The sequence below is a fragment of the Chaetomium strumarium genome (assembly GCF_033439665.1).
Source record: "Chaetomium strumarium strain CBS 333.67 chromosome Unknown B0T15scaffold_5, whole genome shotgun sequence".
Lineage (NCBI taxonomy): Eukaryota > Fungi > Ascomycota > Sordariomycetes > Sordariales > Chaetomiaceae > Chaetomium > Chaetomium strumarium.
In genome coordinates this window covers 2253694-2274163 of record NW_026944433.1, presented here as the reverse complement: position 1 = coordinate 2274163, position 20470 = coordinate 2253694, and the positions used below count along the sequence as shown (strand labels likewise).

The 20470-nt window shown below is 55.7% G+C and overlaps 7 protein-coding genes across 7 annotated transcripts; 3 read left to right on the top strand and 4 right to left on the bottom strand.

Annotated features, from left to right (window-relative positions):
* The first annotated feature begins 645 nt into the window (after positions 1–645).
* Positions 646–2038, top strand: B0T15DRAFT_247447 (uncharacterized protein). The gene is made up of 2 exons (XM_062863131.1): positions 646–1639; positions 1729–2038. Exon 1 carries the CDS (start codon positions 735–737, stop codon positions 1626–1628), a length of 894 nt encoding a protein of 297 aa, XP_062720359.1. The 5' UTR covers positions 646–734; the 3' UTR covers positions 1629–1639; positions 1729–2038.
* A 1886-nt stretch (positions 2039–3924) lies between these two features.
* On the bottom strand, positions 3925–5206 carry B0T15DRAFT_400250 (uncharacterized protein; the record flags this gene model as incomplete). Its single annotated transcript, XM_062865048.1, has 2 exons — positions 3925–4683; positions 4748–5206. 2 exons carry the CDS (start codon positions 5204–5206, stop codon positions 3925–3927), a joined length of 1218 nt encoding a protein of 405 aa, XP_062720358.1.
* A 1966-nt stretch (positions 5207–7172) lies between these two features.
* Positions 7173–8220, top strand: B0T15DRAFT_398665 (P-loop containing nucleoside triphosphate hydrolase protein; the record flags this gene model as incomplete). Its single annotated transcript, XM_062864964.1, has 5 exons — positions 7173–7243; positions 7356–7383; positions 7575–7772; positions 7841–7975; positions 8068–8220. 5 exons carry the CDS (start codon positions 7173–7175, stop codon positions 8218–8220), a joined length of 585 nt encoding a protein of 194 aa, XP_062720357.1.
* Positions 8221–10812: 2592 nt separating this feature from the next.
* Positions 10813–12916, bottom strand: B0T15DRAFT_512711 (transmembrane amino acid transporter protein-domain-containing protein; the record flags this gene model as incomplete). The annotated part of the gene is made up of 4 exons (XM_062868001.1): positions 10813–10841; positions 10932–11504; positions 11582–11747; positions 11867–12916. The coding sequence occupies 4 exons, from the start codon at positions 12914–12916 to the stop codon at positions 10813–10815; spliced, it is 1818 nt and encodes a 605-aa protein (XP_062720356.1).
* A 793-nt stretch (positions 12917–13709) lies between these two features.
* On the bottom strand, positions 13710–15380 carry B0T15DRAFT_399909 (aspartic peptidase domain-containing protein; the record flags this gene model as incomplete). Its single annotated transcript, XM_062865032.1, has 2 exons — positions 13710–15116; positions 15180–15380. The coding sequence occupies 2 exons, from the start codon at positions 15378–15380 to the stop codon at positions 13710–13712; spliced, it is 1608 nt and encodes a 535-aa protein (XP_062720355.1).
* A 2440-nt stretch (positions 15381–17820) lies between these two features.
* B0T15DRAFT_246337 (uncharacterized protein) lies at positions 17821–19034 on the bottom strand. Its single transcript, XM_062863128.1, has one exon. It carries the CDS (start codon positions 18901–18903, stop codon positions 17878–17880), a length of 1026 nt encoding a protein of 341 aa, XP_062720354.1. The 5' UTR covers positions 18904–19034; the 3' UTR covers positions 17821–17877.
* Positions 19035–19176: 142 nt separating this feature from the next.
* B0T15DRAFT_536971 (CHD5-like protein-domain-containing protein) lies at positions 19177–20459 on the top strand. Its single transcript, XM_062869586.1, has 3 exons — positions 19177–19430; positions 19494–19680; positions 19738–20459. Exons 1-3 carry the CDS (start codon positions 19344–19346, stop codon positions 20106–20108), a joined length of 645 nt encoding a protein of 214 aa, XP_062720353.1. The 5' UTR covers positions 19177–19343; the 3' UTR covers positions 20109–20459.
* The last annotated feature ends 11 nt before the right edge of the window (positions 20460–20470 follow it).

The window sequence follows — 20470 nt, the reverse complement described above, 5'->3', positions numbered from 1 at the left end:
AGTTGGTTCTGAGGTGGGATCACTTGTCGACGGGTGTTCGCACATGCGCAGCGTCGGATCGGGCAGCGGATGTTGAGCCTCAGGAAAATGAAACGATGGACAGAACCATGCAGATCGATCGAAAATCTGCCAAACCGTAAGTAGTATATGGACGAAACGATATCGAGTACACAATGGTGGGTAGAGGAAACCGCGACTTACCGATATTAGGATCCAATTCCGTCCAACACAACCACCTTCCTTCCTTCCTTAAAAGTCAGCCGTTCCCGACCTGGCTGCTGGTCTATTTTATCTGGTCCCCCAACCGCAATCATATCTCAGATGCAAACAGACATTGGCGTCCGATACTTGCTTGCTGAGATCTCGAAGATCCCCGGACCCTCAAAACGACCACCCCTCATCTTGATGGTCGTCGTCAGAATAGGCAACAACCAAAAATAGCAGCGTTGCTGACCGTCGATCCAGCACGTCCTTGAAAACCCCCGGGCACTGGCTTGAAACTTTCCATTTCGCGTCACCTGGGCGTCCATACCCGATCTCTCCTCGTTCTTCCATCTCATCGCAGAGCCACAGCTTCGGGTTGGGCTAGGAATCGCCGCTGCAGTTCTAGGTGTCGATGGTACTACACCCCGGTCAACACGGCTCACCCCCCACTACCATCGCACCCCCTCACTGCAGCACCTAGCTTGCATCCTGATCGGCCACTGCGCCCCGCCGCCTTGCATGCCACTGTGATGGGATCTTACATCAATCCCGACGAAATCCAACACTTCCTTAGCCGTTACCGCAGGTCAGCGGTCGACGATGACCAGGAACCCTACTTCGGCTATGCCAACCAGCCCCGCGGGTATCAGCCAGCGGCGGCGGGAAACGGAGTGCTGGAAGATACCAGCTCTTCGGAGTTCGACGACTGGCGAAGCGAAGTCACAATGACATCAACTGTGAAGTCGCCGGCCTACACCGTAAGCACCGGGAGATCGGCCGCACGATCCTCGGTCTTCAGCCAAGACGACAGCCGGAGCTTGGTGGGTCCGTCTTCAGCGCCGTCTTCGGCGCCGTCGGTAGGGGTTCCACAGATGACTTGGATGCAGCAATTCGGCAACCCAGTCGCGCCGCCACCCGTGGCTCACCAGATCCTGTGGTGCGAGTTCTCCGGGTTGATGGGCTGCCAGGCGACTTTCGGCCTCGACGAGGAGAACCGCTGGATCGAGCACCACGCTGCGCATCTGAACGGCCTCTTCCCGCAGCGTCTGATATGTTGGTTCTGCGACGACTTCAAGTTCGTCGCTGAGAATCCCACCGATGGGCACGCCAACTTCGTGCAGCGCATGCAACACGTCAGAGACCACATTTGGGAGGACCACCGCCTGACGAGTGGGAACAACCGGCCGGATTTCGATATGGTCCAGCACTTGTACGCCTGCGGCTTGCTCTCCGAAGAAAGATACGATTGGGCCATGTCGTTCGACGAGTCGCCATATCCACTTCCCGGGTCGCACTCGCACCCCTCGTTGGCCCAAGGACCGAAGAAAACCATAATAATAGAGAGAGAGAAGGGCCGAGCCCATGATTTGGCCAAGGAAAAACGCGAGCTGCGGCGTAAAAAGGAAAGGAAGGTCAGAAGATGAAGTACCAACTGGTTCGTATCTGCGCGAATGCGTCATACCGTCATCGCGCTGCTAGGCTTCGACTTCCGTTGACAGAGATGGGTGTGTTGGGTTGGCGAAGAGGACAAGGCTGCAGCATCAAGACGCGTTCCTCAACAGCGCGTCAGTGCCGGGATCATCAATCTCAGTCGTTGCCCCACCAACGCCCGGACCCCGACCCCGACCTCCGGCCCCACCCGAGTCCGATCGAGACAAGTACTGTCCGGTTCTGTCCCGGCGCCAGCCAGCAGTGGAGGCTCCAGTCTTTTGATCCTTGGGTCCTTATATTGTCGTTCTTGCCTTTAAGCTTGTCCTTCCGTCCACGGATTCCTTGAGGTCACGACTCGGCTGTTCAGACTTCTGCTCTCTTCCCTTCTCAGCTCTCACCAAGCCAGTTGGGATCATATGTCGCAGGGAAGGGCATCAACAAACCCCCTGCGTATGGACATCGCGGTTCATCGTATCATGGGTGCGCTGGGTTTCTCTGTTATGAATACGGAATGCTTGAAGGTGGACAAGTTCTGGTCAGGTTCTGCCTTGTCTTTCTGCCTTCGCGCGCGTGTCCTTTGTTCGGCTCGTTCGATACTTGTTGACAATTTCGTTCTCTCTCGTCCACCTCTTGTTTGGATTCCCTTTCCTGCTTTTGGAAGGCTATATGACTTGATGACTTTTTCTGGTCGGATTCTGGTCGGTGGGAAGTCCGCGCATATCGGATGAGCCCAGGTGGAGGAATGGGACACAACATGAAGCCTGACGACAGCGGTGAGATGATAACGACGGCGCTCTCTTCTTTGCATTGGTTGCTTGGATTTACCGTTGGGTTCGCGTCGAGTTCTTTTCCTCGGCTTGATCGTCTATGGCGTCTCTTCTTGGATATCGGTCGGTTGCTGGGCGAGGGTTGCCTGATGAGATACGTTAGGGTATGGAATCGGGCATCGACACTTCTCAGGAGCTCAAGAAGGAGGAAGGGTGGCCGGCTTGTCGATGTTTGCGCTGAACAATGGGAATCGAGGGACAGTGAGCAGCAGTGGACACGTCCAGCTCATGCAGGAGACAGTCGTTACTGCAGTTAACAGCAGATTAATACTGGTACGTTCCCCTCTCTTGGATATCATTCTCCAAGGAAGAAAAAGAAAACGAGTGTTCAAAAGTAGCGGGCTGAATCTCAAAATGCGAATTTTTCTCTGCGTCGTTTGACCCCCTGACCGCCTGCCCCTCCCTGGCAGCCTGGCTGTGTAAGTCGAGTCTGCCTTGCGTGGCGAACTTCATCGCGAAAATCTTGCACAGTGGTACCACCACACTCCCGTCGCCCACTAATTAAGGGCCTTCGGAATGCACTCCCTCAAACTGAGTGAGGCAAAAAGCCGGTTGAGGCCGCCTGGTTATCCGGTTCTTCCGTTTGTCCCGTCTTTCTTGCCTCGTCTCGGTATGGTGCCCCCTTTGCGGATGGGCACGCTCTGGGGCCGTACTTATTCCGAATGTGGCCACATAGTCATGGAATTTCGGGATTTCAGCAACGCCATCAACTCCGTCCCTCCATGAGCTGATTACCACTTAGTGTACTCCGTAGTGGTAGGGCACAAGCTTAGGTGTGGCAGTGCATGGCTAGCAACCACGGTCGGGGGACCTGTACAAGTAGCAGTCGAGGGATGGATACCTCCTACCTTGTACCTTAGGTACAGTACATGTACATACTATATCGGGTTGCCGAATTCGGTGCTCTGGACTAATGTTGATTGGTTCGGGTTAGGTACCCCTGAGAGCCTTCAGGCGCGTTCTTGTATGCGCTGGATTTGCAGCATCAGTTTGGAGGGGCCGGCTTATAGTATGACCGGTGTCTTTGTTGAAGGTGTTCTAGCTATCCTGATATGCCAGCACGATGGGATTGTGTTTGCGGAAAATGCAGGATCTTGGGGCTATCGCAGCGCTGCTGAAACGCTGTTCTTTCTCCGTCGTAAGATCCGAATGACTTCCCTGGGTCAACGAACCAAGAACCTCTCCGCCCTGTACTCCTGGTAGTGACCTAGGATAGGTCCGAATTGGCAGACAAATATCCCATGGTATGTACTCTATATCCACAATATCGTTACACGGAACAAAGAGCGCAGAGGTTGCAGTCGTGACAGCTATATGTTACAGTGAGCCCTTTGCCGAATGCCGAAGTTTCATCCATACACGGCTATCGGTTGTCCGGAAGGGGAAGATACCAGCTCTCTCTCTCTCTCCCTCTCCCTCTCCAGCGCCCAGAGCTCGCATTGAGGCAAAAAGCTGGCCCGAATCATGATGCGCTGGGCTGATCCCCACCCGTCGCTGTCCCCTGGGCGTCTCCCCCAAGTGACAGCTCCTCGACTGCCTTCTGCATCTTGTCCACCTCTGTCTCGGAAGCGGCAGGTGTGGGTGTGAGAGTAGCCGCAGCCTCTCCCCCTCCCAGCCTGGCCAACCGGTTCCGCGCAATAACCTCGCCGATCTTCTCGAGCATCTCCTCGGTAAGCTCCGGCTTGCCGCGAGCGCGGCGCAGCTCGCGTAGCTTGCGATTGTACTCCTGCAGTGGCAGCAGCATCTCCTCGATACGGGCGCCCTTCTGGCGGGCCTTCTTCTCCGCCTCTTTCTCCTCGATTTTGGCGACGTACTCGGGCGTGTGCCGCGTGCGGAACTTGGAGTACTTGTTGCGCAGCTCGTCGACCACACTCTCCGGGAAGGGCGGACGGAGGAGCGTCGGCACGAACGTGCGCTCCTCAACTTCTAGGCGGAGCGTGTCTACGGGATGGTCCTCGTGTTCCTTCTTTGGCTGCTTTGGCCAGGGGATGCGGACGTTCAGTCCCGGAACGATGCGAGAGAAAAAGACCTTGCGTGTGGGCCGGTCATGCGTTATCCCGATAGGTTTGAGTTCACGGATGATGACGTCCCGGGCCGTCCCGGTCTCCGGATCTGTAAGTGGGTGTACTAGCCGGATGGCTGAGATTGGAATGGCTGCTTTGAGCTGCTGAACTGGTGGGTGGCCATGTCGATTCAGATACTCGGGGATCTTCGCATTCACCTGTTTGGAATCGGTAAGCATGCGGTCGAGTGCGAGCACGGGTTGGGGCAAAAGCATGACTTACGATGCCAATGTTACCTTCCAGCGTGACGGTCATGGCACTCCGGTCCATTGACGCAATGGAGGAAATCTTGCCCTTGTAGGGGCCTTCGGTAACGACAACACGGTCACCGATAGCTATACAGAGGTATTGCGATCCACCGGCCCAGGCAGCACGGGCGTTCTTCTGCTCATCAGTGAGAGCGAACTGGAGCAGGCTTCGCTCGCTCGAGATGCTGCCCCAGTAGTTGCCGAACTCATCGACCTGACTGACGTCGCGGCGCGGAGCAAGCGGACCGAGCTCCCAATCCTCGTGGCGAGCCTTTATGGCGGTGTTAAGCGCAACGCCTGCCTGTTTCCGGGACCTGGCGATCATACCGGTCCGTTCGTTCTTTTTGATGGCGTGGACCAGCTCGTTCCGGCGCTTCACTCGCCGTGCAACTTGGCGCTCGGCCATGCGCACCCGCCGAAGGATCTTCTCCATGGCGCCGGCGAGGGAAGAGGGGCACGTCCTCAGTCAGCTCAAGCACAGAGCCAGGCGGCGGGGGAAAAGGGTGATTGAGGTCCGTGTCGTCGGCGGCGGCGCGACCAAACTGCGAATCTCGAAAAGTTGCGGCATTCGACTTCCCAACCCATCCGATGGCCCCACAGTTCGAGACGCCCGGGAAATTTTGTGCGCGGCTGGCGGAATGTGGTCATCAGCTGGCAGCCTTTCAAGCTCCCACAGCCGGCCCCGCAGAATTGCAGCCTCAATGCAGGGCCGGAATCTCCTCCTCGGCCCATCATGCATATGCACGTGCACCAACCTCACTTGACCTGTTTTGGAGAGCATAAGTACGGACATCGACAAAGAGCCCACCGCAGCAGCACCGACGGGTGTCAAAAGAGAGACATGCTGCTGCTGCATTGCCAGTTTTCACCGGCGGTAGCATAGTAAACGGTCAGTTGACCGCCCTGTGGTCTCCTGCGTCCCTCTCTTCCTGAATTCGCATCCAGCATTCGTAATGCAGTGTCCTCATAGATTCGCAGTGCTGCCTTTGTTGCGCTCTTGCGTTCTCAACCCCCGGACATGTCCTAGGACAATTCCGTAGGACTCTGCGGCCCCACCTTTCACCAGAAGGACGCGACAGTCAGCGACACGCGCCACAACAGCTCACCCAGCCCCAGCCGCGGACGCAGCAAAGCTTCAGGACGGAGGTCCCAATTCCTTACATGTCCACCACCGCGATAATACAGTCTTGACGCGGATCACCGCCGTTTTGACGATGATTGATCACGCTGCGGTGGCGAGGCTACTACCTTAATAAAAGCAGCTGAGTCGGGGCTGGCTCTACCACATCGTCAGATTCCTTCTTGCATACTCCTATGGGTGATCGTTTGTTGCCTAGCTTGATTCATGTCTGTCTTAGCTACTAGTAGTTAACTGCGGACATCGTGCTGCAGTTAGTGACTGTGAAGGTCCTGTCTGTCTGTCTGTCTGCCTTGGTCAATGCTCACAGGACTTCAAGGCTGTTGTAGGCAAGGACACCCATCCTAATAAACATGACATCAATGATAAAGCGATGCTTCCAAGGCTGCATGATGCTTCGGACAGTTACCTACACGCGTACTAGTAGGAGACAGAGCAATGTGAAGAAGGCCCACCACTGCCCGACTTGACGCTCTGCACTACTTTCAGGGGCTGCCGTATCGTTCTGCGGAGTTTGCCAGCAAAGCCTGGGCCAGCCTTCCTGGCTCCGATCGACAAGCAACAAACAAGCCGGGCCGTCCCAAACTCGGACCATAGCCATTGATGACGAATTCACATCCCGCTGCTCGTATAGTACACCGATAAGAACAGAAAACAAGTGCCTACGGGACATACCAAGCACTGAAGACTCTCGTTCATCTACGGATGCACATATACGCATCGTGTTCTCAAATAATAGCAACGTCGACAACCTTACAGGACAAGACCGCCCAGGCTGTGAAGACGGCAGACACCTGGCACCGCGCGCTGCCTCATTATCAGCCCAGACCCCAGACCAAGCGACCAGCATTCAAGCAAGCCCCCACAGGTCTTCCACCCACTCACAGCGCACCGTTTCAGGCGGCAGCACCCACTCTCCCCTTCTCCCGACCGTTCCCAGCGCCCTGCACCGTCGCCTTTTCTTCTGTCATCAATCGCAGCGACCGCCGGGACTCCTGCTCTTTTTCCACCGAGCAACTTCCTCCACTTTTCACCCTTCCATCTCTCTTGCACTTTGTTGCATCAACAACCCGGCAACCCGGTTCACCCAGAGATATCGGCTTGCCGCTTTCTCTCATTATCCGTGACGCTCCACTGCCGTTGTTTTCCCTCCGGCATCCTTCCAATCCCGCGTCCGGTTTGCAGCGAGCCCATCCTCCTGCAGCAACACCAAGTCCATATACGACACTCCGTAACACCAATCTAATCCCTAAAAGCAACCATGGCTGCCGAGTTGCGCAGAAAGCTGGTCATCGTCGGCGACGGTGCCTGCGGTAAGACCTGCTTGTTGATGTGAGTTCCCCCTTTCCCTGCGGTTCTCTGTCGGATTCGGTCGGCGTGTACCCCTTTGCCCTGTTACGCTCGTGATCCAGGCATTGCCTTTGCTGACTCGATCCGCTATCAGTGTTTTCTCCAAGGGCACCTTCCCCGAGGTAAGTTTTACTTGATCTATAGCATCTCGTCCGCTCCAAACGGCTGTGGCATTCTTGCGTCGGCGCTAGAGTGCCGCAGACCGCCTCTCAGTTCTGATCCCCGGCCGTTGGTGACGGCGCCGCCGTCACAGCCTTCCTCACCGCATCGAACATAACATAGCCTGCAAACGATGAGCTGACATGGTGTGCAGGTCTACGTCCCCACCGTGTTTGAAAACTACGTCGCCGATGTCGAAGTCGATGGGAAGCACGTGGAATTGGCGTTATGGGATACGGCTGGCCAGGAGGACTACGACCGTCTGCGGCCCCTGTCATACCCGGACTCTCACGTCATTCTGATTTGCTTCGCCATTGATTCTCCCGACTCTCTGGACAACGTTGGCGAGAAGGTTAGCTTCCAGCATGATCCCACTGCTCATAGCGCACGACATCTGCTGACATTCTGATCCCTCAACAGTGGTGCTCCGAGGTACATCACTTCTGCCCTGATGTCCCCAAGATCCTCGTCGGTTGCAAGAAGGATCTGCGTTTCGACCAGAAGACGATTGAGGAGCTTCGGAAGACAAGCCAAGCGCCCGTCACCCCAGAACAGGTAAGCTAGATCGAGATATCCCCATGCCGGTCTGCCAGTATCAGACTTGGGTCGTTTGTATCTGTGAATGGAGTGCTGACTCGATACTGCAGGGCCAACAAGTTGCCACTAACATTAAGGCCACCAAGTACCTCGAGTGCTCCGCCAAGACCAACGAAGGTGTTCGCGAGGTGTTCGAGTTCGCGACACGCGCCGCTTTGTTGAAGAAGACGGGCAAGAAGAAGACCAAGTGCGTCATCGCTTAAGTGTGGATTGGTTTCAAATTACTCGCCTCCATTACTGTCAGCCTCGGCTGCGCCAGCACCCAAATACGTCGCGGCCGGTAACACAGCACATTGGATCTTGTCCCCGCGGAGAGAGATATAGAATCTCTTGCACTTTCACCAGCCGGCTGTCCTGAAATGCCCGAGGGCGGGGAAACAAAGAACGACCTGCTCCAGCAGGCATGGGCGTGGATGCTCACCGTTTGAAAGGGCTGGGGAGAAGGATCTCGGTTTTGGCGAGCTAAGAGCTGGGGAATGGAAGGATGCAGGCGTGGGCATCCTGGGCAACTCTGAGGCGCTACTTTAGTCTCGGTTCAGTTTGGCGAGGCTGGCGAACAGCTACGGGGCGGCAAGCTATAATCCAACTGTCCTCTTTCCCTTTCTATCTTGTCCTTTTTTCTCTGTCTCGGACTACTCCACGGCACCCGCGGTTCCCATGCTCTTTTAACCACCTAGCTAGTCATTTATTTATCGTATTTTCTTGGACCCGGCCCTGTGTCTTGTGCGCGGATGTCTGTCGAGTTTTGGTTCACCTGTTGTCCCGGGCTTGGTATGGAGGCACTCGGTCAATATACAAATCGCCATAGCTTGCTTGACTTGCCGTTCACACGTGCTTTGCCCGTACCGCTGGTGTCTTTGGCGACCTTGCTCCCTTCGGCTAGGGGCCGGGAGCTTCTCTTGATAATGACCAAGTTATCCCAGCCTTGGAAGGACCTGACGGTAGGCATCTGGGCAACGTCGCCTGAGGTGTGGATCGCTTTACATGCACACATGGTACAGGGCCGTCACTACACGTCTGTCTGCTGGGCATGAGAACGATTTGCTCGTCAAGATTCGTCTCAATTCGTCACTCGTTCAAATCGATTACAACCCTTGACCGGAAAGAGCGCCGTCACCGAAGTCTGAAACCGAAGCTCCCAAGAGTCCCGTCCCTCGTTCCCCGAAAAGGCGAGATCCCCCTAGCATCATGTCGTGCGAATCGACACAGCCGTACCGCATGGTATAACCTTCCCCGTTCCGATGACGCAGGCGGGTGCCTTAGACATCAGCATGAGGGTTCTTCTGCACCTTAGATGGGGCAGCTCTGAGGGGTTTGCGAGTGTTAGCAAACCTGATACGTTCCAGATGGAAGAGTAAGGGCGGCCAGAGGCGAGCACTTACAGCTCCGCAAGCACCGCACGACTTGGAGGAGCCGTCCGAGGCAGCACCGCACTTGGGGCAGTCGTTTCCATGCATTTTTGTTTTTGGGCTGTTTGACAAATCGTGTTTGCAGAAGCTTGTGAAAAGGGGGGCGTCGCTGGCTGGCTGGCTGTCTTCGGTTCGGGTCTCGGATACTTGTTATGTCGAATGGGGATTGCGGGTGAGATGAGAATTGAGTTTCTGACTGGGGGGAAAGTGAGGGGGGTTCTTTCTTATAATGCTACAACCACCAGCTCCTCCTCCGTCTCCTCCGTCTGCTCCTCCCCCCCCCCCTCTCTACCTCCACTATTAGTCCCCTTATTACAACTCACACCTTCCCTTGTTGCGGAATAGTATGTAGGTCACTCGGAAAGGTAAGGTGGGCGGGTAGGCAGCCCACGCGGGAGGCAACCCAACATCTGAGGTGCTTAGGTATTCCTTCACCTTTCATTGCTCGGGCACCGAGGAGAAACGGAGACGGAATCCACAGCGGCCACCACCAGCCCGGCAAGTCGTCAGTCATGTGGTTCGTGTTGGCAAATCGAAACATGTCCCCCTCTCTATGCCATCGAGCCCACGCCGGAAGTGGGTGAGGCGGTGTAACATTAACGTTAGGTAGTGTAGGGAGTTAGGAAGTAGCACGGCAGATAAGCTGATACGGCTACGTCCGGCAGGTAAACGATGACCCTGAGGTGTGTGCGTGCTGCGTGATCACTGGATGCGATCAGGCGGTTGGGTTACGATGCAGTCCCGATTCCAGTCTCGGGTGTGGGGGAGGGTGAGGGGAGGGGGGAGTAAGGTCCCACGCCAAGGGTCCTTTGCATAAAGTAGCACACTCGACATGTGCAAAAGGTATGATGATACGATGAGCCTGAACTTCTGAAGGTATGAGCGAACCTACCTACACAATTCTGTAATACAGAATCATTTCTTATACGGATGCTGCAAGTACTAAGTAAGTTACAACATAGATACCAACAACCATCCCCCCTGGTGGTGGGTGTCATCTACTCCAGAGTCGTTCCCGATACTTGACCGTTGTCTCGGGAGATTTCTGTTTGCCCCTCATGAGGGAGGACCATTGGCGCCTATGTCAGATCTCCGGATGGGGGAGACTCTGGCTTGGAGTGATCTAGCTAGTACCTATGCTCATACCGGATGACCCGTCAGCGGACCTGCAACAAGCACTTGAGCTGAAAAGGAAAAGCGAAACACTGAATGTCCCATTTCAATGGCTAAGGTTGAACATCCATGATGCACCGCTGATGGTCCGCGCCAGGTATCCGACCCCGACCCCGACCCCGTTTCCATTTTATCTATGAGCCCCGAAAAGGTACACACCCTTATCTTGTGGTACGCTTATTAGTCAAGTTAGTAAAGTATTCTATATAGATGCTAGTAACACTGCCTGGTGCCTCCCTCGCCTGCCAAGACACAGATGGTCAGTCACTCAGCTATCGTTCAAGACCTGTCTGTACAGGCTAGCGGGGGCTCGGGGGAAAAAAAAAACTCACCCTTTATCATCTTCTCCGTGGCTTGCAACATACTCATTAGCATAACCGTACACCCAAACGCCACGACCGCCCACGCTAGATACGTCTTCCACGACCTGGTGGTGAGCTTGATATAACACAACGGCGGCAGGATATACGCCATCGCGGCGGCGCTCGTGCCGCCGACCAGGTCAAACACGGTGCCCAGATCGCACGTCACCAGGCTCAGCACCATGGCAGTAAACACCAGGCTCGAGCTGAAGATGAGGTGCAGGTTCATGTTGAACGGCTCGCCGGGGAAATAGTAGTTGAGCATGACCTCGCGGCAGACAAAGGCCTCGAGCGGCAGCGTGGTGAGCATGTTGAGGCCGAAGCAGAGCCGCGCGACGTTGACCATGGTGTTGTCGGGCGGGAAGTTGTTGAGCACGTTGCCCTGTGTCTTGTCGCCGAACGTGAGGAACCCGGCGAGGGCCATGAACAGGCAGGCAAACATGGAGACGGCAGTCGAATAGTGCGTGACTTTGGCAAAGCGGTCGATCGTCGGCTTCTCGAGGGAGCCGTAGATCAGGAGAGAGTTGTGGTGGCAGACGAAGGCTGCGAGCTTGCAGTCAGCATCAACCAAGTAGACAACACAAAACTCCATATACTCAATAGGATAGGGTAGAATATACCAAACGATATCACGGCAATGGCCTGAAATATGCCGTCGTTGATCACCAGCAGCCGCCAGTCCTTCAGCGACCCCCTGGCCTCCGCGGGCACCATCAAGCCCTGCACCACAACCGTCACCACGATGACCACCATGCTCACCAGCGCAAGCGTGCTCGCCTTGGCCAACTAATAACACACACATGTCAGCCGCTTGCCCTCTCCTCTCACACCACCACTCACTAAACAACCAGAAGATCTTTCCCGGGTCCTCCTCCTCCCTTCCGCCCAACTGAGTTATAACTGACCTTAGCAATATCCCGGTACAGCGTCAGCGGGTAGCTCACGCCCAACGTAAAGACCACAATCACGACCCTGCGATCGGCCAGCAGGCCCAGGACCGGCATCTCGCGCAGGCCGGGCCACACGGCCCTCAGCACGCTGGGGATGGAGTCGCCGACGATGACGCCGAAGGCGACCATGCCGCCAAAGGCGAAGGCCCACTGCGCGACCGAGATGGCCACCAAGCCGGTCCGCCCGAAGCACTTCTCGACGGTGCCCTGGAAGGAGCTGGCGCCGCTCAGCTTGGAGTTGACCACGATCAGGCGGATCGTCCAGTCGACCACAAAGGTCAGCGCCACGAGCAGGGCCACGCCCGAGAGCAGGCCCGCCTGGCGGAACGCGTAGGGCTGCCCGATGATGCCCGCGCCGATGATGGAGTTGGCCATGTTCATGAACGCCGACGGCAGCGACGATTTGGGCCGCGCGCGCTCGGCCGCCGCCCACGTCTCGGCGTCTTCGTGGGAGTGGAACGGGCTGCTGGGCGTGGTCGCCACCGTCACCGAGGGGGCTTCGATTCCCGTCAAGAGCGGCACGCGTTGTTGTTGTTGCTGGCGGTGCTGGTGGCGGGTGTGAAGGGACGACGACGACGAGGAGGAGGAGGAGAGGGGGTCGGACGCGTCCAGGTCGTCGAAGTCGAAGCTCTCGCGCGGGTACGGGTCATGGTCGTCGGCTTGCTCCGAGGCGGAGCCGTCGCTGCGCCGGTTGCCGTCGTCGATCATAGTCGGGCGCAGGTCGAAGCGGACTCGGTTTGGTGTGCGCGGGGTTCGCGGGGCATGGTGGCCGTCCGAGTCGTCGCCCGGGTGGACTATGAGTGCATCATCTCCATCGTCGTCGTCGTTGTCGTCGTCTGCTGCGTCTGGCCCGGCCGCGAGCAGGCCAACTCCCTCCTCGCTATGACTATTATCATCATTATTATTATTCCTGCCTGACGGCGACGACGCCGCTCCGTGTCGGCGATGGTTGCTCTGGCGCGGGTGGGCAGCTGCAGCAGCGCCATGCGATGTGGCCCTGGCCATTCTTGGCTGCACTCAGGGCATTTTGCGCCGGACACAGAACCGTTTTGATATCTTTCTCCAGTTTGGTTAGTGTTTTGCTTGAGCCGAGGAAAGATCTCAGTTGGTCAACGAGATATGTCGTCTTGTAGTGAGCGAATGGTGTTGCTAAAGTTACACCTATTTTATGTATGCAAACATTCCGAGTCAGCTTCCAACCATGTGAATGGGAGTAAGCTCAGACGTCGATAACCGGACGCCAATCAATTTGCGCCCCTGTCGTCTCGGTTTGTTCAGGGGTCACGGGTAGCAAGCACAGTTATTACCAAAAGCGGCTGAAACATGCAACTACCGATGCGATCCGACGGATCCGGTTCCGCGGATTCTATACTGTTTGCATGGATTCGTCCTCAAATGCGAAGCGGTTTATGAAAGGTAAAGAAACGAAAACAGTTCGGCTGGATTACCTGGCAGGATCTATTAATATATGATACAGACAAAATTCGAGATCCCCTTTGGCCAACCAGCTCATACACTATTCTGAGCCCAGAGCTGACCTGTCCATGAGATCCACTCTTCCTCCTTTCCTAAGGGTATCTATTGCTGTTAAACTCGACCACCGAGGTCCCCCACATCCCAGGACGCAAACGCAGGTTAGACACAAAGACCGCATGGTCGATTTGCAGTGAAATGGCAATGGCAGCCTTATTATCTCTTAGGCTGCCTCCTATAAATCCTCGGCCTGAGATTGCTCTCTACGGAGCCTGGTGTGCTAGGTCCAGTCACTCCCCGGACCAGCAGTGTAACTACCACCGTTTCACCCCAGGATAGCAAAGCTAGCAGCGATGCAGAGCATCGACATGCAGACACTGCTCCTCAACTGGTTTCCAGGCGAGACCGTGTGTGCCGCTGCTGGGCTTGACGTCGACTGGGCAGTGCCCGCCGCCGGCGTCTCCTGGCCGCTAAACCCCGGCATTTGGGGGTGCGCATCGCTTGCCAACGACGTAACTGCCGTGACGAGTGTAGTGGCAGACGAACTAGTCGATGCCGATGCCGATGCTGTGACCGATGTCGAGGTCGGCTTCGGCGGCGGCGCGGGCTTGGCGGCGAAGCCAATCCGCATCTTATCAGCGTCGAAGACACTGTAGACGTTCTTGAGGAAGGTATCGCCGAGCAGCCAAGTGCCGCTCTTGATCTCGTAGCCGTAGATGCGGCTGATGCAGCTCTTCTCATCCTTCCTCACGACCCAATCTGCCGCCGAGATTTCGTAATTGACGCCGGAGAAGGTGACATGGATTGGCAACTTCGTGTCGCATGGGATCTGATATTCCACATACTGGGCGTTCTGGTACGAGCTTGAACCCGGAATGAGCTTGAATAGCTCGACCAAGTCGTCCGGTGGCGCAAAGATGAACGATGTTCCCGTGTCAATGTAGGCCATTGTGCTGCCGATGCTGACCGACTTGCCGTTGAAGCCCACACCGTCCATTGGGATAGCCCATTCTCCAGCCTCTTTTTCCGGGGATTGGACGTTAGTGTACGTGATCTCACCAGTATACTTGGCTTTGTCAACCCCGCCGAACGTGACCTGACCGTCGTTCCTTCCATCCGAATCCCGGTTCAAGGAAATGCCGACTGTGAGCGAGTTCAGCAGTTTGTTCGCCTTTAGTGTCTGCAAGAACGTCCCCGTCACCGATGAACTCATCGCGAGACCGAGGATGCCGTCAAAGGCAAAATGTTTGAAATCGTCGTGAGTGTAGTTGGCCAGCCCAAAGGAGAAGTCGAAGTTCTTCAGGCCAGCAAAGGAGGCCTTGTCCTGACCCACGATGCCGGTAAGGTCCCCGGAGCCGTATGCAATCGAAAAGGCTTCCTTATCTGTCCGCCATGTCTTCGAAGAGGAAGGGTCGAAAGTTGCGTGCATTTTGCAAGCATCTGACTGGCAGTCGGAGCCCATAAGCCACGAGTTTGCAGCGCCGGTGTCGAGGAGCATGTAAAACGACTGTTGCGCGGAGCCGACTTGTGCCTTGATGAAGTATGAGTAGTCGGGCCCAGCCTGGTAGATACCCGCGCTGTTGGATGTTGTCGGGCCCGCAGGTTCGGATACGGAATACTCGTTCTTCCTTCTATCCAACTCGGACGGCGGTGAAGACCGCAGGCCTCCAAACTTGCGAATGAGCTGCTCAGTGGCTCGTGCTATCGGGTCGGTCTTTGCGGAGGCGTCATTCTATAGAGCTGTCAGCACCTTCCGCGGAGAACCAAATCCAACCATGCGCTGGGGCACACGCACATTACTGGGCCTGTGATAGAGCTCGAGTGTGATTCCCTTGGACGTCTGGTCAAACCCACTATCGCCCCTCCTCGAGCTGGCGGGAAAGGGGCCACAGTGCTCATTTGGGTCACACTGGTCGTCCGGGATGAACGGGAAGAAGGCGTAGACGGTAGTAGCCCATAGCGTCAGCTGCAGGAGCAGAGCTGCTACTCTCAACATCATGAGAAACCGGCACCCGAAACCTCACCACTCCCACACCAGCCTTGGCGCGGAGGGAGATGTATTGCCAGTTAACACTGGGGTGAGGGTCGTAATGTCCTGTGGTCTAGGTGTCGATGACGGCTGGCGGATGCTCACAGCATACGTGCTGCCAGAACGTTCGGAGAGCTCGATGAGGCCTGGTGCTGCCACTTGAGTGACGGCGAGTTCCAGACTCTCGAACCGAGAGATATTAAGACTATTAGGTATTAAGTGGGCGGCATTGGAATATCGGCCTAGACGGTTGTGGCTTGGTGGAGAACGGTCCGCCACACCAGGAAATGCGCAGGCAAGGCTTGAGATTAATATGCAGGGCTGGATGAAACTTGTTGACAAAGGAACCAGAAGATGGCGGCCGAAAAGAAGCGAGACAAGCCGAATCAGACGACCCAAGAAATGTATGGACAAGAGACACGGTTCAATGCGAGACGGGTGGCTCCGCAGATGCAAGACAGAACAACCAACAATGGAGCTGAATTGAGATGCAAAAGAAACTCCCTCGAGGAAGGACACACCATAAACACCACAACGAACGTCAGTAGGTGGAGAGGAGGGGGCGAGGTCGGGTGAAGGTGAGGTGGTAGTGAAGAAGAGGGAAAGGGGTGAGTTGAGGAAACATCGGATGGGTGTGGATCTGAATAGAGCCGAGAATCGTGGAGGTGCAGAAGCTTGCCAAGGTGAGAGTGAGGTTGACATGCACGGGGGTGGAGCTTGTGGCAGGCCGTTGGCGAGATACATGCTCCACAGCAGTGCAACTGCGGAGTCAAAAGGTAGCAAACTATCAAAGTCCCGAGGATTCCTTCCCGTTAGAGACGCAATGGAGCATTAGGCCAGACGCTGAGCGACGGGCATCGGACTCCTTCAATTGGTCGGATGGCGTCTTCAAGCTGCGTAACGCAGTGGCTTACATGGCAGATCTGTTTGAAGTGCGGAGAGACGGAGCTTTTGTTCAGAGACAATCAACCCTTCAATTCCGCTGTGACTCCGCTCAACGCCGATCGTCCTTGATGCACTGCTGGGGCGACCTCATCAAGAAGGAACTCGAGAAACATAGCACTGAGACCCGTGGGGAGTTCAATTCCGTGAGCAAGCAAATCCGACTGCAAACCGCATCACGGATCCTGAAATCGATGATCTGCTGATTGCCTGTCAAAAGTCCATGGTCTAATATGGGACCTCGTCTTGATTGGGTGGCTGTCAAGACAGGCCCGGTCGTTGGTCTCGGCCTCCGTGGGCTCTCCATATCAATTGACCGCGCCCAACTCTGCAGTACCTCAGGTCCCACAAGATGCTGAGATTGTGTCATATCCCATGAAGTTCACAAATTCATCCACACAGTCAACAACTGCGAGTATCTCATTCCTAATGATATGGACATGCGAGTATGGAAATGATATCGAGGCTTCCTTGCATCCCCGAACCTGCAGTATGGGCGCTCATTGACATGCAAGTTGAGAGGTAGGTGGCCCACCAGAGCTGGCGCTCGTCCTGGATGGCATGGAACGTGGGGTTCAGCGCTAATCTAGCCCCAGATAACTAATACCCCCTGGTCCCTGTCGGCGGGCCCAAAACCCGAGTTGCGACCGTCCCAAATCGGCCAATCGGTTTCGCTTTCAAAGTTGTTTTCAGTGCAATGCCACACGGCGACATGCTGCAAAACAAGCAAGCGCCTTTGCTGCTCACAATTCTGCTAGACATTCAACGATCGAGAGGCGAAAAAGGAAGAACATGCCACAACCCCCTGATTTACTCAGTTGGATAAGTGGCTGAGGCACAAGGATGCTGCCATTGTCTCGGACATCGTCATTACTGAGAACTTGGCGTGGACCGTTGCGTGCCTCAGCGTGCAGAGCAATAAGAAAGATGCTTTTCGTGATGCCCTCTAGCCTTCTGTCAAACCACTTCGCATGACAGATGTTCATAGAATTTAACTATGCTCGGAACCGGCTACAGTGTGTTGCGTGCTCAGAACCCCAACGTTCGCCCATCTGGTCTCTCCCCAAGGCAACACTCCCTAGCAGTCGAATCAGTGTCAGGGGTAGGCGACAGTATCAAGCAACGTCGCTGCCTGCTGTATGTTATAGTGAGACCACGGCTCCCATGCAGGTCGTTACAGTCAGATTCGAGATCGGCTTTGTCCCATGCAATGGATATTCCGGACGTTCCCGAACCCTGACATATGGCAAGATGTTGGAGCGTTATGTTACACAGCTCATATCTCAGGGAGCAAATGTGCTCATCTGCAGTCTGAGTTTGAGCCGTTCCCGCCGAGCACCTGAGTTGGGCCTGCAGGCTACGCCAACATGCTTCAGGATGTTATGTTGGCTGTGCACAGCCCAATGAAGCAGGCCAACGCCGGTACCTGCATGACAAGACGAGGTTGATCCGGAAGAGGGAATCATGATCGGAGTCCACGACTTAAGGATCAGATACTGGCGTTTGTTTGTTGCTTGCCATCTCATTTCCCGCGCAATTGACCATCTGCAAGAGGCGGCCCACTGCGCCGCCGGTATGCCTCGCACCAGTCGACGGCGGCTCGTAGTACCGCCTGATCTGCCGGTGTTGCCACGGTCTCCAGGATAGCTGCTTGGACAGCGCGTAGTTGCGCGCACTGCTCGTCACCAACAAGCCGCGAAGCGGCGAGGGTCCGTAGGAAGACCCAGAGGGACTCATTAGCCAGCCGAAGCGAACTGGCCAGATTCAGAACGTTTGTGAACGTCGTGCATCCAACTTCAATATTTGTGCCGCTCTCTTGATGCAGGAGGAAGGAGAGGAAGGACCACCCGGAGATATCGGTATGATGTTGGAAACACCAGGCCTGCACGGCGGCCGAGATACTCGGGTGGCTGATGCCCCTTTTCAATCCCATCAGGAACCGCGCATGACACCAGGCGTAGTAATTCCTTGGGTGCCTTTCCCCAGCGACAAATACGACGTCCCTGATATCCCCAAGCACGTCCACCGGCAGCCCAAGCAAAACAAACATGTGGACAAGCCAGCGGCGGTGACTCCATAGGGTAGGCGACTTCGTGTGCCGGTGTAACCTGCTTGTCAGGAGGCTGTCAACGAAGCGCTTCTCCGTCTCCAGTCTTGCGCGTACATCGCTGCCGCTGGATATCTGTGCTTGAAGGAGGCGCTTCCTAGTGTTGGCGGCCGTGAGGTATTCAGGGTCGAAAAGTAGGATAACCGCCGTCATGGCAAGGACATCAGTATCTGGCCGTGGCAGAGTGCCGTCAAGATGGCCCTTGAGAAACTGCCTGGCGACCATGAAAGCTTGGACAAGACCCAGCTTGGAAATAGCGACCGCAGATCCATCCTGGAGGACATACTGCCCTTCCTCAAGGAAATGGGTTTTGCCCAAAACCTCGATTTCGAGCAGACCATCTTTTGGCGAGATCAGCACCTTAGATATCGTCTGGTAAGCCGCCAAAGGATCACCTGCTCTTAGAAACGCAGCGGTGTCTGGATCCAAGGCCCTCGACATGATAAAATGATTGTCTGTCAAAGACGTGTCAATTAGTAGAGAGGCCAAACAGCGTGGCCAAATGTGCCTCAGGAGACGGAATAGTGGTACAATGCTGTAATCCGTACAAGCCAAGGGTGGTGTTGACCGTGTTGCAGGTCAAGGACGGGCCTGGACAGCTCCTCAACTCCAGGCGAAGTAATCAAAAGCACGCGTTGAGCCCTAACCCTAGTTAGAGCATCCTGTTTCTTACCCGCGGGTTCTGAGTGAGTGATTGGCAAAACCACGCCGCCAGGTGGTGTGAGCTGGCAGTTCCGTCATCGCCGAGTTCAAACAGACTGTGTGGAGGGAGAGGAGCTGTTGGCGACCCAACGAGACAGGCCATGACATCGACGTCCCTCTGTCGTTCAACCGCTCCCGTCGATCCGCACCATCTCCTAGTCTCTCTGTGAAGCCAAAAAATGCCTTCTCTCCTGGTTGTCATCTTCGTCGTCGAGCTACTCGTACAGCTTGTGAACACGTTTGGCGCAACGACGATCAACAGCTTGGTGCGCAATTCCTCGGCTGCACGCGCTTGCTGGGCCGGATACTGACAGGGCGCCTCGTGACAGCTATGGCGCCTTTACATCTCCCTCCCGACACCACTCGCCCGCGAGTTCGCCGATCAGCGCAAGAAGCAGAAGGAGTACTTGGCTGTCCGGCATGATTTGAATGCGACCAGCAGCCAGGACGAATTCGCCAAGTGGGCAAAGCTGCGGCGGCAGCATGACAAGCTACTGGACGAGCTGGAGAAGAAGAGTGAGGAACGCTGCTGCTTCCTGGAGCAAGTCTCGATGCTAACTGTAGACCTCACAGAGTCCGGTCTCGAAGCCACTCGAGCAACATTCGACCGCTACCTCACGGCCGCTCGTCTAGTTTCCACCCGCGGCGTACAGTGGCTCCTCCCGATGTGGTACGGCCGTGAGCCCATGTTCTGGCTGCCCTACGGATGGTTTCCCTACTACGTCGAGTGGTTTGCCTCCTTCCCACGGGCGCCGCTCGGCAGCGTCAGCATTGTGGTCTGGCAGTGGGCTTGCACGGGGATCCTGACGCTCATAGTAGAGGCGATAACGGGGATCATGGGGCTCGTCGCGGCGAACAGGCAGTCACGGAGGGAGAAGCAGAAGCAACCGGTCCCAGCGGCCGGGGCAGTAGCTGGAAGCAGCGAGGACAAGAAGGACCTGTGAATACGCTGGGGCACGCCGATTAGAAAATAATGTCTCTCATCCATTTGACGCAAAAGATTCTTCATGGCCGGAGCTGGAATATTGCAACACGACGTGAGATGACTCTTGGCAGAGTACTTGGGCTCGCTCTAGGCAACACATTGACTTCGATCGACCATGGAGAGGGCCGCCAAAGCTTCGATAGTGCCAATGGTGTCGAAACGGCAAGTCACAGAACGCGAAGTGGGTGCTGGAATTGTGATGTTGTATTCGTGCGATATATGGCTGAAAAACAGTTGTACATGAGTGTGGCTAGCATTGGTGTCGTAGATTGTCATATGTTTGAGAGGTGCAGAATGTTGAAAGTGAAGCGTTGATAAAAC